At 38.8% G+C, this 14,934-nt stretch overlaps 1 protein-coding gene and 1 long non-coding RNA gene across 2 annotated transcripts; both read right to left on the bottom strand.

Moving 5' to 3' along the window:
• Nucleotides 1-5,947: 5,947 nt before the first annotated feature.
• On the bottom strand, nucleotides 5,948-7,523 carry LOC116207998. The gene is made up of 2 exons (XR_004156995.1): nucleotides 6,713-7,523; nucleotides 5,948-6,457 (listed from the first exon to the last, which is right to left on the bottom strand). It is a non-coding gene; the product is annotated as an uncharacterized LOC116207998 (long non-coding RNA).
• A 4,218-nt stretch (nucleotides 7,524-11,741) lies between these two features.
• Nucleotides 11,742-13,884, bottom strand: LOC116207316 (uncharacterized protein At2g29880-like). Its single transcript, XM_031540223.1, has 3 exons — nucleotides 13,673-13,884; nucleotides 12,487-12,805; nucleotides 11,742-12,392 (listed from the first exon to the last, which is right to left on the bottom strand). The coding sequence occupies exons 2-3, from the start codon at nucleotides 12,802-12,804 to the stop codon at nucleotides 11,799-11,801; spliced, it is 912 nt and encodes a 303-aa protein (XP_031396083.1). The 5' UTR covers nucleotide 12,805; nucleotides 13,673-13,884; the 3' UTR covers nucleotides 11,742-11,798.
• Between the last annotated feature and the right edge of the window lie 1,050 nt (nucleotides 13,885-14,934).

Genomic DNA, 14,934 nt, shown 5'->3' with positions numbered 1-14,934 from the left:
AGAAGAAGAAGTCCAAGAAAGACACTGTTCCTCAACAGTCAACAGGGGTCTCTAAGAATAAGAGCAAGGCAAAGGTTGCTGCAAATAAGGGAACTTGCTTCCACTGCAGCAAGGATGGACATTGGAAGAGGAACTGTCAGCAGTACCTCGCCTCGTTGAAGGAAAATAAGGGAAAGAAACCTTTAGAAGGTATGTTTATCTCTTGTTATGTTAGTTCAAATGGTTCATATAGCTCATCTACAGCTTGGGTTCTTGATACTAGTGCATGCTCACACGTTTGTACCTTTATGCAGGGGTTAGCAAGCAGTAGGGTCCTCGGAAGGGATGAGGTCTACCTAAAGATCGGCAATGGAGCAAGTGTTGCGGCCAAAGCTGTGGGGTCGACTTCATTACATCTGGATGGACATGTTTTATTTCTAGATCATATTTTAGTTTTACTAAACGCTTATCAAAACATTATTTTTGTTTTTAGTTTGACTAGGAGTGGATACTTGTTTGATTTCAGACATGATGTTTGCAATATTTATTATGGTAATAAAGTTATTGGCATTGGTTATTTACACGATGGTCTTAATTATCTTAGAGGTAGAAATGAAACGATTCTGAACACGACTGAGATTGACACCGTATCTGAATCTACTCCAAGTCTTAAGCAACTTTGGCACCTTAGACTAGGGCATGTTGCAGATGATAGGATAAGTAAGTTGAAGAAGACGGGACATATAGTTCCATTGGGCTCTGAACCCAATCCAACTTGCGAGTCTTGTCTTCAAGGCAAGATGACTAGGACTCCATTTGTAGGACAAATGGAGAGGGCTAAGGAAGTTTTAAAACTCATCCATAGCGATGTGTGCGGTCCATTTGGTGAAATGGCTCGGGTGGTTATTTCTACTTCATTACCTTTATTGATGATTATTCTCGGTTTGGGTATGTTATCTTATGAAGTATAAACATTAATCCTTTGAAAAGTTCAAGGAATTCAAGGCTGAAGTAGAGAAGCAAAAAGGAAATAGCATCAAGACTCTTCGATCTGATCGAAGAGGAGAGTACATGATACTGAGTTTGGTGATTTCTTGAAGAAACACGGTATTGTTTCTCAATTCACTCCACCAGGAACACCACAGTTAAATGGAGTTTCTGAAAGGAGGAACCGTACCCTGTTGGACATTGTTCGGTCGATGATGAACTATACAGACTCCCCATTTCGATGTGGGGATATGCGATGCAGACCGCGTGTTACTTGCTTAATAGGATTCTAAGCAAGTCGGTCTCTACCACTCCATATGAGATATGGAATGGTAGGATACCTAGTCTTAAGCACGTTAAGATTTGGGATTGTCCTGTATTTATTAAAAAGCAGAAGACCGATAAACTGGAAACCCGGTCCGAGAAAGACAAGTTTATTGGTTATCCAAGTGACAGCCTTGGATACTATTTTTATTTCCCTACTGAGCAAAGGGTTATTATCAGTAGAGATGCGATCTTTTTGGAGAAACAGTTTGTCTGGGAAGGTGGCATAGGAAGGCAGATAGTACTTATTGAGGAGTCATTAGTGCCACAGACCGATCAGGCGCCCATTTCGATGGACACTAATGAACTAGTTGAGACACCTATTCAGATCGAGAATGTCACAAAACCTCGAAGGTCTAGTAGGGTAACTTGTACTCCCGCGAGATACCTTAATCTCCATGAGAACGTACAAGAGTTGTTCGTTCATGGAGATAATGATCATAGGAATGATCCTACCACTTATGAGGAAGCTATATCAGATATAAATTCTTCTAAATGACTAGAGGCCATGAAATCCGAGATGGACTCCATGAGTAAGAACCAAGTTTGGGATCTTGTTGACCCTCCTGAAGGTATAATACTTATAGGGAACAAATGGGTTTTCAAGAGGAAGATCGGTGTTGATGGGAAGGTAGAGACCGATAAAGTTAGGCTAGTGGCGAATGGTTATCGCCAGAAACAGGGAGTCGACTATGAGGAGACTTTCTCGCCTATAGCCATGCTAAAGTCCATCATAATAATGTTAGATGTTGCTGCACACTATGATTATGAGATTTGACAGATGGATGTCAAGACCGCATTCCTCAACGGAGACATTGAGGAAGACATATTTATGGACCAACCCAAGGGTTTTGAATTCAATAATAAGTCCAAGGTGTGCAAGCTAAAAAGATCCATTTATGGTCTTAAGCAAGCTTCGAGGAGCTGGAATCGACGTTTTGATGAGGCCGTAAAGTCCTTTGGCTTCATCAAGAACGAAGATGAAGCATGTGTGTATAAGAAGGCTAGTTGGAGCATGATCGCCTTTCTTGTATTATACGTGGATGACATTCTACTGATAGGTAATGATGTTGGTATGCTCACTTATGTAAAGGTCTGGTTGTCTAATACTTTCTCTATGAAGGATTTGGGAGAAGCGACCTATATTCTGGGTATTCGGATCTATAGAGATAGACCAAAATAATTGATAGGTCTATCCCAAGTCCTGTATCTGGATAAGGTGTTGAAGAGGTTCAACATGCAAGATTCTAAAAGACGATTGCTCCCTGTGAGACACGGTATCCATCTCTCTAAAGCGATGTCTCCCAAGACTCCTGAGGAGAGAGAAAAGATGGCGCAGGTGCCTTATGCTTCGGCTATAGGTAGCTCGATGTACGCTATACTGTGTATAAGGCTGGATATCGCGTATGCTATTAGTGTGACTAGCAGCTATCAATCCAACTCAGGACCTGATCATTGGACTGTTGTCAAGAATATACTTAAGTACTTGAGAAGAACTAAGGATATGGTTCTGGTTTATGGAGGATGTGAGTTGAGACTAGACGAGTTTACATATTCTGATTTTCAGTCAGATGTAGATGATAGAAAGTTTATCTCCGGTTACATATTCACTTGTAATGGAGGTGCAGTTAGCTGGAAGAGTTCTAAGCAAGAAACGACTGTATATTCCATTATAGTGGCTGAGTATATTGCTGCATCTGATGTAGCAAAGGAGGCAGTTTAGATTCGGAAGTTTGTGATTGAAATCGGTGTTGTTCCCTCTATATCGTTACCAGTAGAGTTGTACTGTGATAATACAAGAGCGATTGCTTAGGCAAAGGAACTGAGGTCACGTCAGAAGTCCAAACACATTGAAAGGAGATATCATATTATCAGGAAGATTATCGGGAGAGGCGATGTAGCCATGCAAAAAGTAGCTTCAGCGAATAATGTCGTTGATACACTCATGAAGGCCACGACACAACAACAGCTAAAGAAACATCATGAGAAGATAGGTCTTATATACTGTACTGAGTGGCTTTAGTGCAAGTAGGAGATTATTAGTGATATGTCCTAAAGCCTTATTTATGTATTTGGATAATTCTTTTTATGGCAATAAAGTTTATTATATTATTTGTATATTGTCTATGTTTATTATAATAAAGACCTTAAGATATTTTTGAATGCTTCATTCTTAAGAGTTAAGAATATGAGTGACGAAGTAATTTAGTAAGAATATCTTTAAACTGTTCACGATCGTAAGAGACTTAAATGTACATTATTTCTCTAGATAGATCGTCATCTCTATCTGTTTCCACGATTAGTATACAAATACTAATGAAAATGGAGTAGTAAATCTCATACTATCTGATAACTATTATTATAATAGATATGTGGATACTTATATGATAAGTAATCGAACATGACGTGTAGATAATATTCATACGGTAATTTACTAATGTCAATGAATGTTATCTGGATTGTATTAGTGCATATACTCCTTAGACCTGAGATGCAACGCTATCTCAAGTATAGGTGATTAGGTTTTGCTACTGCTAATGTATTTGTGCTTAGTATGAGTATTCGGCAGATAGTGGTCATAGTTAGTTATACTTGGAGTTAGGTGTCCGATCAAGACGAAATTCGCTAACCTGAGTAAACAGGAAAAATGTCCTATGGATATGAGTTTTGTTCTGGATCAAGAAATTCTCGACCGGAGTAGATAGAATCGAATAGAAAAGAGTTTCTGTTCAAGTACTACAGATCTAAGAATGAAATCAGAGAGTCCATATGATTGGCTATAGAGTTTAGCATTTATCGTAACTCTTGCTAAATCGGGATCTTGTGGTGAAGGGATTCAATGCATGGCATATACGATCAGATGTTCATTAGAATGTTTCAATATACATTCGTCATCATTTGGATTATCACGATATGCTGCTAGGTTTCACTCGTGAACTTTGGGAACCAATAGTATTTTGAAAATTATGCTTTTAGTTAAAGAAAGAGTTTTTGGTAGTGTCAAATGAGTTGATACTATAATTCCATTGTCATTTGATGATGAACCTAGTTAGTCACACATATTGAGTGTGTTTAAACCGAGAAAAAAATTAATTCTAATTAAGGAAGTTAATTAGGAATTAATTATCGAACGAGTCTTGCAATGTGGTTGCAAGGATGTTAGCACATCCTAAAGTTGAGTTCAATATCAAGGATAAATCTAATTAAAGAAATACAATAGTTTTCTTATTTGGAGAGTTTTTATAAATAGATTGTCTATTGATGGAAACTCGTGTCAAGGACTTGTTTGATCTTTCTTTCTTACAACAAAGGCAAGTCATTTGATGACTTAAGTGTGATGACTCATTTGTGATTTATTAATTAATGTTGATTAATTAATAATTGCATTTTAGTCCCTAAGGTAAAGATATATATATATATATATCTTCTTACAGATAACCCTATAACGTAATCGATCAATGAGACCCAATATTAGAGAGAGAGATAGTGTTTTTCAGCTAAGAAATTACAGCAGCTCAGCCGCACAAATCCCAAGGCTGATCGAAGTTCTTCTCGGCTCCGGTTTGGCATTTCGATATTGTCCTTGACGTCCTTGAAGAGATCCTTTCATTCCATAACGATTCCATTTGAGACCGGTAACCTAGATCGGAGTGTAAGAGTAGAGGGGAACTCAATCTCGGTGGAGACGTGCTCGTGTGGACGAACTAGAGGCCGGACACTTAGACGGTTAGTTTGATCGACTCGAATCAACAATGTTAATATAAAAGTCTAAAAACTTTTATTGTAAATTCGATAGGTGATGATATCTATTCGTTTAGAAGGCGATTCTTATGTCAAGATATGATTTTGAAGTTTTTGATTAAACGAGTACGCAATAAAATTTTTATTTTACCGTAATTAACTTTTTCGCTGCTACCGTGCTCGGTTTTCTAATAGTCTACGCCATAACAGAAAGGACGGCCGTGATCGAGGGAGGTGGAAGAGCCGAGCTGGGTTTGCGAAGGAGAGAGTGGCAACGCTGGATTCGGGGTTCAGGGAAGAGTCGAGTGAAAGAGATGAACTCCAAACCGACCCGGATTGATTTGCCCGATCCACATTCCGCCCTACCCATTTCAGTTTCGGATCTGGGCTTAACTTGGGGCCTATGCCCATTGGTTAAGCTTGGCCCAGCTTTAACTGGTCTGATCTAATTCAGGCCAGTTTCGGCACAGCGGGCTAGACTCATTCAGTGAGGATCAAGCCCATTAAGTCAGCTCATTTTGGTCAAAGTTTGACTGTTCTGTCAACCTTGACCAGATTGACCAGTTCGAGTTAATTCAGCCTGGTTCTTCTTCCGTTTTGGCCGGTTTAGTTGAATTTTTGACCGGTTCGATCAAATTCAGTCCGGTTCTGGGTCAATTTTGAAAGATTGGGCATAATTGAGACTGATTTAGGTCAAATTTTGTTCGATTAAGTCTAATTGTGGGTGTTCCAGACTCGATCTTAGGCATTTCAAACCTAATTTTAATTAGTATCAACACTGAGAATATTTTGTCTTCTACTTCGAAGTCATCACTATCGATATCCGCAGATGAAGATGAACTCGTGTTCGTAGACATTTTCCACTAATAAATTTCACCTATACAAAGTGCAACGTAATATTTATGCCAAAAGAAAATAATGAAATCAAATTTAGTATCGCGTACATAAATGCAATGACAAACAAACAATGTCATATAATAAAGAATAGTATATAAAGTCAAAAACAACATATATTGTCACACATAATATATATATTCAAAGACAGTTAATATAATATAATAAATAATATATCTCACACACACAGATATATATATATATATATATATATATATATATATAGTAATGAACAAGACCATTATTGCATCTTTCTTCGGTCCCTCAAATCTTCGCTCGAGAGCCAGCCCTCTCTCCTATTCTTTGGCATCATCATGAACACTTTCCGCCAATAAGCATCTTTAAAAGCTCTCAAACCCGCAGCGGAATCGCTATCTGGAATATGTTGCATCCTATTCAGCTCGGCCATACATGCTTCAATACTATATGGATCAGGCTCTTCCGGGCTAGAGGCAGACTTGCTCTTTCTCGAAGCGGACTGCCAATTCGACTCATGTGCAGGTTGATCTCTCGTATTAGCCCGTAAAGCCATCTACAATATAAAAGTACAAGTACAACCATATAAGAGTGTTATACGCAATTAGTTTCATATCTTCTAAATGAAATTCAAAACAATAACAATAATTATCTACGCACACAGCAATCACCATATTTACAAAGGCATATATATATGTATGTATATATATATGTATATATATATATATCATGATGCGTTGCAAAGCAAGTCAACACATAGAAGAGCAATGTACTGTCATGTGATAGAAATTAGGAAGAGGAGAAGAGTTACCTAGAGAATAGCATATGAAGCTTCCGAAAGTGTTAAATTTCAATATACAGAGGCTGTGTGGATTAGAAATTATCAAAGGTAACAATACCAAATCTTAACAAATCTTACGGGAAACATATAAATTTCTAGCATGAATTAAAGTCATATTAATACACCACGTGATGGTCACAGGATGGGTGATGTGCGCAGGCCTCGCACGGATCTTATGGCTCCCACGTTGGAGTTATCAAGGCTCCGCGTCATGATATCAAGGGCCAGAAATGACACTTCACTACTCACTGCAGAGTAATAATGCGTCTTGATAAACAGAGACAAGTTACAAACGGACAAAAAAAAGAGTTCATGAGTCTGAAGAGAATATTTGAGAGAGACACATAAATGGACAAAATAACTCATAAGCAGCAAACTCAGGCATTTTTCTTTATGAGAACACAAATCAAAGGCAACACATTCAAAGCAAAGGTTACGGAGCCTCGATATTAAGTTTATGTGCCTCTCTTGTAAAAAAAAAAAAAAAACGAGAGCCTCGCCAATCCTCCAATTCGGCTGGTTAATGTGAACCTTAGCCTCCCTCTCTGAATCCGTAAATCATGACCATCAAAATTCATTCTTGCCCTACAGATGAGAAATTTACTAACTGGCAGCACACATCAAGACAAATTAATTAAGCTTACAAACTGGAGAGAATCGAATACTGCAGAGATTTTTCGAGGACTAAACACAATCGATCAAGACGAAAAGAAACCTAAAAGAGAATGACTGCGAAAACAACAAAAAATATTAAGAAAAAAGAAAAGAAAAGAAAAAAACCTACTCGGCAGCGGCGGTGGGGGGTGTTGCGATCCGAGAGGCGACCGGCGGAATCTTCAACAGCCAACAACTAGCGGACTGGACGGGGAGGGCCGAAAGATAGGAATTTTTGGGGGTTTGGCATGAGAGTTAAAGAGTGAAGGGCTCTGTCCCTCTCTCTATATATATATATTCTGACTAATACTGTGGCCCTATGCGTCTTACTGACGCGGAAAGAAAAGGGCTAGCTTTTGCGTTTTGTTTTCAGAAAGCTGGGGTACGGCGGGGTCATTATTTGCTTTTTGAGTATTCTTATCAGAAACTTCAAGAAGAAGAAAATGAGTTCCTTATAGCGGAAGGAAATAAATTTTCTCCGGGAAAATCTACATTGTAATTAGTTGCACCGTACAATCAGAAAAAATTACTAAAATTCTTAATAATTACTTGAAATTTTAGTAAATTACTAATAAAGAAAATAAGTTGTACAAATTTCAAAACAAATTACATATTACGAAATAAAACATTCAAATTTTGAAATAAAATACATAAATTTCAATGAATTTTACTTACTTTTTTAGTAAAGCACTTAACTTTTACTCTTATTTTTAATAAATTACTAATAAAGAAAGTAGGTTGCAAAAATTTCAAAATAAATTACATATATTACCAAGTAAAATGCACAAATTTTAGTGAATTTTACTTACTTTTTTAGTAAAGCACTTAACTTTTACTTCATTTTGAATAATTTAGTTGATGATACAATACAATCAATTTTATTGATTTTACCATAAGATTCCCCATCTTCTCCTTGTGTTTTCAAATTCGAACATTTTCTTTTTAAATTTAGTTTCCTGCCAATATTGAGCCTCTGTTAGTATAGAGAAAAAATAATATCTAACTGGGCAGGAAAGAACGTATCTGCTGGCTACCTCATCGGAGGGGTGGTAACTGCCGGCGAAATCATGCATGAATATATTAATAGCGTAGAAATTCAGCTCTTGATCTTCCATCTTTTGCTGCAAATCCTAACAACCACCCCCGGTCACCGGCCCCAGAAGTATATTGGGACTACTTCCGCTTTGCCTAAGATGACTAAGATTCCAATCATCTCAAACCTCCAATGTAGAAGTCGCTATGGCAGATAAAGGAAGCCAACAATTATTGGAAAAAATTGAAAGACCAAAGAAAGCTTCGTTGAAGGTGAATTGAATACACTGTGCTAAGTAAAACGGGGATAGGTCAATGCATGACATTGTTGTCTAAACCGAAAAAGTCGAAGTAGAGAGGTCCATCTGTTACGAGAAGATCTTCACTCTTGTTCAATTATAAGTAGGAACGAAGCCTGGGACAATACTGCACAAGACATAAGCAGCCCGTGGTTGGGCGAGCTTGTTGTGTACATGCTCTCAATGTCTTCACACGACATTTGTTGTGTACGTGCTCTCAATGTCTTCACAAGAAGAAGAAAAAATTTCTCGCCTAGAGCTATGAGAATCTTAAATTTTTAATTGAAAGCACAAAAATAGATATTCGTCTCATTTTCTGTGCTACATTATCAACTTGCATGAGAAGAACAATAAACCTTCAACTAACACATAATGGATAAGAATATACTTAATTTAACCAAATTTCAGACACATATTAAATAAAACAAACAGGGAAAAAAAATCGAAACAGCTAACCTCTCAAACGAACCTCTTATAAGGTGGTCATGGACAAACCTCTGCTAAATTCATCACATATTTTATGTAGCATATAAATGAATTCCAAAAGTGGTCACTGATCTTTTGGTATGCCCAACAATTCTATATGCTTGTATGAACGGACCTTTCATCTAGTTTTTACCTGCATGCATTTGCTCAAATAGAGAAAAAGACAAGCTTATCAATTAAAATGTAAATTTGTATTGTGTATATCTTCACCCAGAAAATAAAATGCCTTTGAACACGTTTGAAGCGAAACAAGTATCCCATGGAATGAAAAATAAAGACAGAACATGTAATGAAACCCGAAGAATTGTAGGAAAACGCCGTCCACCCTCGGAAAGACTTAAAATTGAGGGATTTTGTAGGTAATCTGTTAATGTGTAATTCCAAAATTTCGTAGGGAGAGAAGGATGGAAGAGTAGAGTGAGGCCCATGTCAACTATATGCCAGTATTTACGTTCGGTAGATTCATTCTGTTGAAGGACATGTGGACAGGAAATGCGACAAAAGATGTCATTGTTCTGCAATTTAGATTGAAAGGCTTCAGAAATAAATTCTTTAGCACCATCAGATTGAAAATATTTAGAGCCTGTTTGAAACAAAATGTTGCTCAAATCTGTGCAATTCTGGTTTACTACAGGACAAGATTGCCAGCAAAATTCTTCATGTGGGACCCAGTCATTGCAGCACTTGTCGCCTCCGGTCAACACTGCGGTTGATTTTTTTGCTGAGCTCCATGTCTGTTCTCTATCCTTCCGACTTGCTTCTCTTTATTCAAAAATTGCCTTTAAGATTTTTTCAGGTTCAAAATTTTTTCCTTTACTTTTTCAGCTTTCTTGCATTTTGTTACATGAAAATGTCGTCACTTTTCAAATCAAGTAAACACTTTCGCACATTTGACAGATTGAAGTAAGCACGTTAAAAAAATGTACAAACGCATTTACATACATTCATATTTTTCATTCAATGAATAAGACAACTCCTAATACAATATGTAAGTGCATGTCATCGCATTTCTCTCTCTGTACGCCATAACCGATTAGCGATACGATCGCGTACAGCGTTCATTTCGACGCTACTCATATCTATATCCACTCTATTTCCTTCTTGTAGTGGAGGATTGCGAAATTCATCGTAATCCATCCACGCATCGCCGTACTCTAGAAATAATCTGTCGTGGTAATTATTACGACGAATAAAATTATGCAAAACAAAACATGCAAGGACAAGTAGTCCTTGTGTATACGGTATGAAGTTCGTCATTAAAGTTAGTATGGCGAATCTCTTTTTCAAAATACCGAAGCAACGTTCGATTACATTACGCACTGACGCATGCCGCTGATTAAATAGCTCTTTTTCCGTTGTTGGCGGATTTTGTCGAGGAAAATCACTCCGGTGGTACCGTTCCCCTTTGTACGGGGCCAAATATCCTGGTATATTTGGAAATCCTTCATCAACAACATAATATTGTTCTGCAAAGAACATAAGGAAAATTAGAGTTAATTAAATTAGAGCTGTAATTTCATAGAAAACCGTTGCATGTATAAGCAAATACTCACGACCACGCGGTGCTGGAAAACCTTCCACTGACGCAGCTTCGGAAAATATTCGTGAATCGTGTGCGGAACCCTCCCAACCCGTCATCACGTATGTAAACATCATGTCGTGTGAACAAGCAGCCAATACATTTTGAGATATCTCGGCATTTCGATCGCGATAAGGTACTCTGTTCGCCTGTGGCACGCATGCAGCGACATGGGTTCCATCGATAGCTCCAATACAATGCTGCATGACAAACGCATAATTATATGTAACGAACATAGTATGCCGAAAACAGTTTTCTATAGTATGAAATTAGCAGAAAACATACCCTAAAGAAACGCCACCTTTCATCATTTTCAATTTCCGGCTGGACAGAAACGTTCCGTGGTGTTATAAAATCTTGTGATAATTGTTGTATTCCGCGTGCAATTTTTTTGATAAATCGTGACACCGTCTCCTTCGAGTGTTGGAACCTTTCTGCCACCATTGAAAATCGCATACTGTGTGAAATAACTAACAAGAACATACCGACTTGCTCTTCCACTGTGATACCTCTACTGGTATCTGTGATGCCACACCGCAATCGAAGTGTGTCGCATAGATTTCTAAACACGTAAGGTTCCATTCTGAAACTTTCGAAGCACCGAACATCACTCCCCAGTAGTTCAACAATGTACTGTCTTCCTTGAAGTGCTGAATTTCTACAATGCCTGTTACGTGGAACGGGATCATCGAGCTGATCATATTGCATCATCAAGTAGAAGAACGCCCGTCGCCTACTGTCAGGATCGTCGTTACTAGAGTTATTGGCATTGCCCGAAGACGACGATGCATTACGAGACATGCTGTTTGACAAATGATCGCCTGTCGGTGTGGACATAAGATCACGAACACTTAGTTAACAGTGAAACTCATTAATCATAATCATTGCATTGCAAACAGAAAGTCATCAACAAAACAAAACACACAAAACAAAAAAGAGTTCAGTCATTTAAAAAAAAACCATAGTCAGATAGCCAAATAAAAATTAAAATGGGTTCACAGATTCTTCAAGAATGAGGAAGCTGCATTATCCATTCCTGTCGGTCGTCTTCCTTGAACCACATGAAAAGCCTCCGTGCTCCCGGATCAAGGAGGGCGTTGGCGGCTTTCACATACAGGGAGTGAGGGATTCTCGATTTCAATTTTGCCAACTCCTCCAGGGCTTCCTCGATGCTATTCTTCTCAGGTTTCTCAGGGCTCGTTACCGACTTGCTTCTCTTTGCCGACGGTGGGGTGTTCTGCGGCTGCGGCTTCGTGTAACTCTCCCTGAACAGGTCCATGCATTCCTGCATTTGTGAACTCTTGCTTAGACGTTTTTTCGGCGCTCTACGTCGAGACTCGGTTATCATGGGCTCTGCCTGAATATGGACGAGGTCGTCACTGTCATCGGAGCCTTCTTCGAGGTCGACTTGTTGTTTCCCCTTCCCCTTCCCCCTAGATAAGAAATCCTCATTTAATCGGCGTTCTTCTTCTAACGTTGGAGGTGGATCGGTCGAGGAGATGCGCAGAGCACCGGTAGCCACTGAAGAACTAAAGAGTTGCTTCTGCAAATCGTAGTGGTTGCAGCCCTTGCTCCGAAATGCCTTGTATGCCCTGTTCTTCTATACAATGAAGTACGACATGACGCAAAAAAGATCAGTGAAAATTCATTGAGAACAACCTTAGAAGCCAAACAAACAATTTATGGTAATGTACCTTTGCAAACATATCCCAAACATCTTGGTCGGCTGTGATGGTGTTTGTCTCTGCATCCCATCCAACGCCTGTATGCCTAACTATTTCAGAGAATCGGGTGAAATTGGTCTTCATTCTCTGATGCTTGTCCTTTACCTTCTGCAAACACAGCTGTTGTTCTGGAAATAGATTTACCATCTCAGCTGTAATCTCTTTCCAAGTAGTTTTCTTCCATGTTGTACTGTGTGATCTTCTCAGCTTCTCGAGCATTATGTTTATGAAAGCGAACTCCATTTCATCACTCCAGTCGATGATGATATTTTCGCCTTTAGGAGCCATACTGCATGCACTTGGTCCAGAATAACAATTATCTAACAATGCACCTAACAATGATCTATCAGTTGCGATAAATAACAGTATGCAACACCAAACTTAGTCAGTCTTTTCCTTCTTGAAATGCAAATAACATGCATCTTCCAGTTATGACAGAAAGCACAGTAAGATGGCAACCTTGAAACCAAACAAAAATGGTCTGAACCAGACCAGCATGGGTTGAACGCATAGTAGCGCAACCACATTTCAAACAGGCTCTAACTGACCATATTAAACAGAGCAGAGTTCAATCAGAAATCAGCTTCAAACAAGGCTCATTCAATCAGAAATCAGAACAGATCTATGAACCCCCACACAGGTAGGCGACATTACGGTAACAGGGCAAGGGCACCAGATGAACAAGGAGGTCTTGCTAATCAAACAGCAATAAAATTTGCTCTACTATCAATTAAACAGAGCAGAGTTCCGATTAACTCAACAATCTTATATATCAGTAAATGCATTAATTTAACAAATTATGCCTCAGCATGGAACCATTTTAGTAAAGTGTACAGGAGAATAGAAAAACTATTGGATTAATCGAGGGGAAGGAGGAAAAAGAAGTTCAACTGATATTGCATATAACAACCTAAGATTGGTTTTTATCTAGACATATATTTCGCAAGGAAAGTTAATTAAATCCTCTGATATATATAAAATGATCCACTGCTTCAATTCTGTAATCAGAACTGCAAGTATAAATTCTGCAGAGCAGGAAAGGGAGAAGGCAATGGGGGCTATTAAACCGAAGGCGATAACATGCATATCACCGTCGAAATTCCATCAACTCTTGCAATCAGAAATCAATAATCGAGATAGAGATCAGAAGAATTACCTCTGAGCTGTCGATGCCTCTCCAAAACAACAACTTCCTGGGCTTTTTAAACCCCAACCGTGATGGAGTCCAGCGAATTGGAGGGGCCCCCGACAGCGACGAAAGTCGGGAATCTCTGGCAGCCGGTGACTGAGACGACGTCCTTCGCGAATCTCTCCTGCAAAGGTCGTGCTTTTCACTGTTCTTCGCACCAAAGATGCACAGGGGCAAGATCACGGACGAACAACCTGTTTGAAGAGAACAGCGTTCATAAGTCCGTAATAATCGGTGAAATTTGTAAAATCAAATCAGTAAACGGAGAGTTTCCGACCGAGGAGAACAAAGAAATTTCTTCGATTTTGGCCGATGCGCACAAAGCTCTGAAGGAAGAAGGGATCGATGCAGGAAGGATGAGTGGATGAAGAGGAGCGGCAGCGTCTTCACTCAGCTTCAACGTCTCTCTGTCTTGACACCGACAGATCTGGAAAAAAAAACATATAATATATGCCCTAGTCAAACTAACCAGCAGATCTGGGACCCACGGCTTTGAATCATGCCGGCCAATTTTGTTTTTTTGCTAGTTAAACAGAGCTGAGTTGAACCCATGCTCATTTGCCAAACAAACCCTTAATTTTGCGTCCATAGAGATTTTCAGTCTGTAGATGAAAAGTACGAAATATCTGGAGGACATCATATCGAACCTTCATGACAAAGGACCGTTAATATTTACTATAATTATCAAGAAAATAAATGTAATAAACATGACCTGTGTGGGAAGAGATTGGTGCAGGACCCCAAATATCATAATGAATAAGTTCAAATAAAGGTGAACTAGAGTGCATGGTATGAGGAAAATAATAGTTTATTAATTTGCCTTGTTGATTAGTGGAACAGACTCAATTGAGATGATCATTATTCAAGAGATATTTAGTGCTCAAAGCACGACAAACAACTGGAAAAAGATGAGTGATCAAGAGGCTAATGCCATAAGGTATTGGACATGGTGGTGGACAAATGAGCCTAATGATCAAGATTACGCATGCCTCTTGAGTGGAAACGGTATAGTCCATCCTCAACTGGGCCTCGTAGTAGCTCCAAGCATGTATGGATGTCCTTAACAAGAAAACATTTAGGATGAAGTTCAAAGTAACATCTATTGTCACGAGCAAATTTCGAGATGGAGATAAGATTTTTTTAAATATAATGAGCATAGAGAATATGATTTAGGTGGAGGGGATGATTGGACAATGTAATAGTAGAAGAACCTGAAACAAGGACAAGAA

This window comes from Punica granatum, chromosome 5 (assembly GCF_007655135.1).
Source record: "Punica granatum isolate Tunisia-2019 chromosome 5, ASM765513v2, whole genome shotgun sequence".
Taxonomy (NCBI): Eukaryota; Viridiplantae; Streptophyta; class Magnoliopsida; order Myrtales; family Lythraceae; genus Punica; species Punica granatum.
Note: the sequence above shows the minus strand (reverse complement) of the source record. Positions and strands in the feature narration are given on the sequence as shown.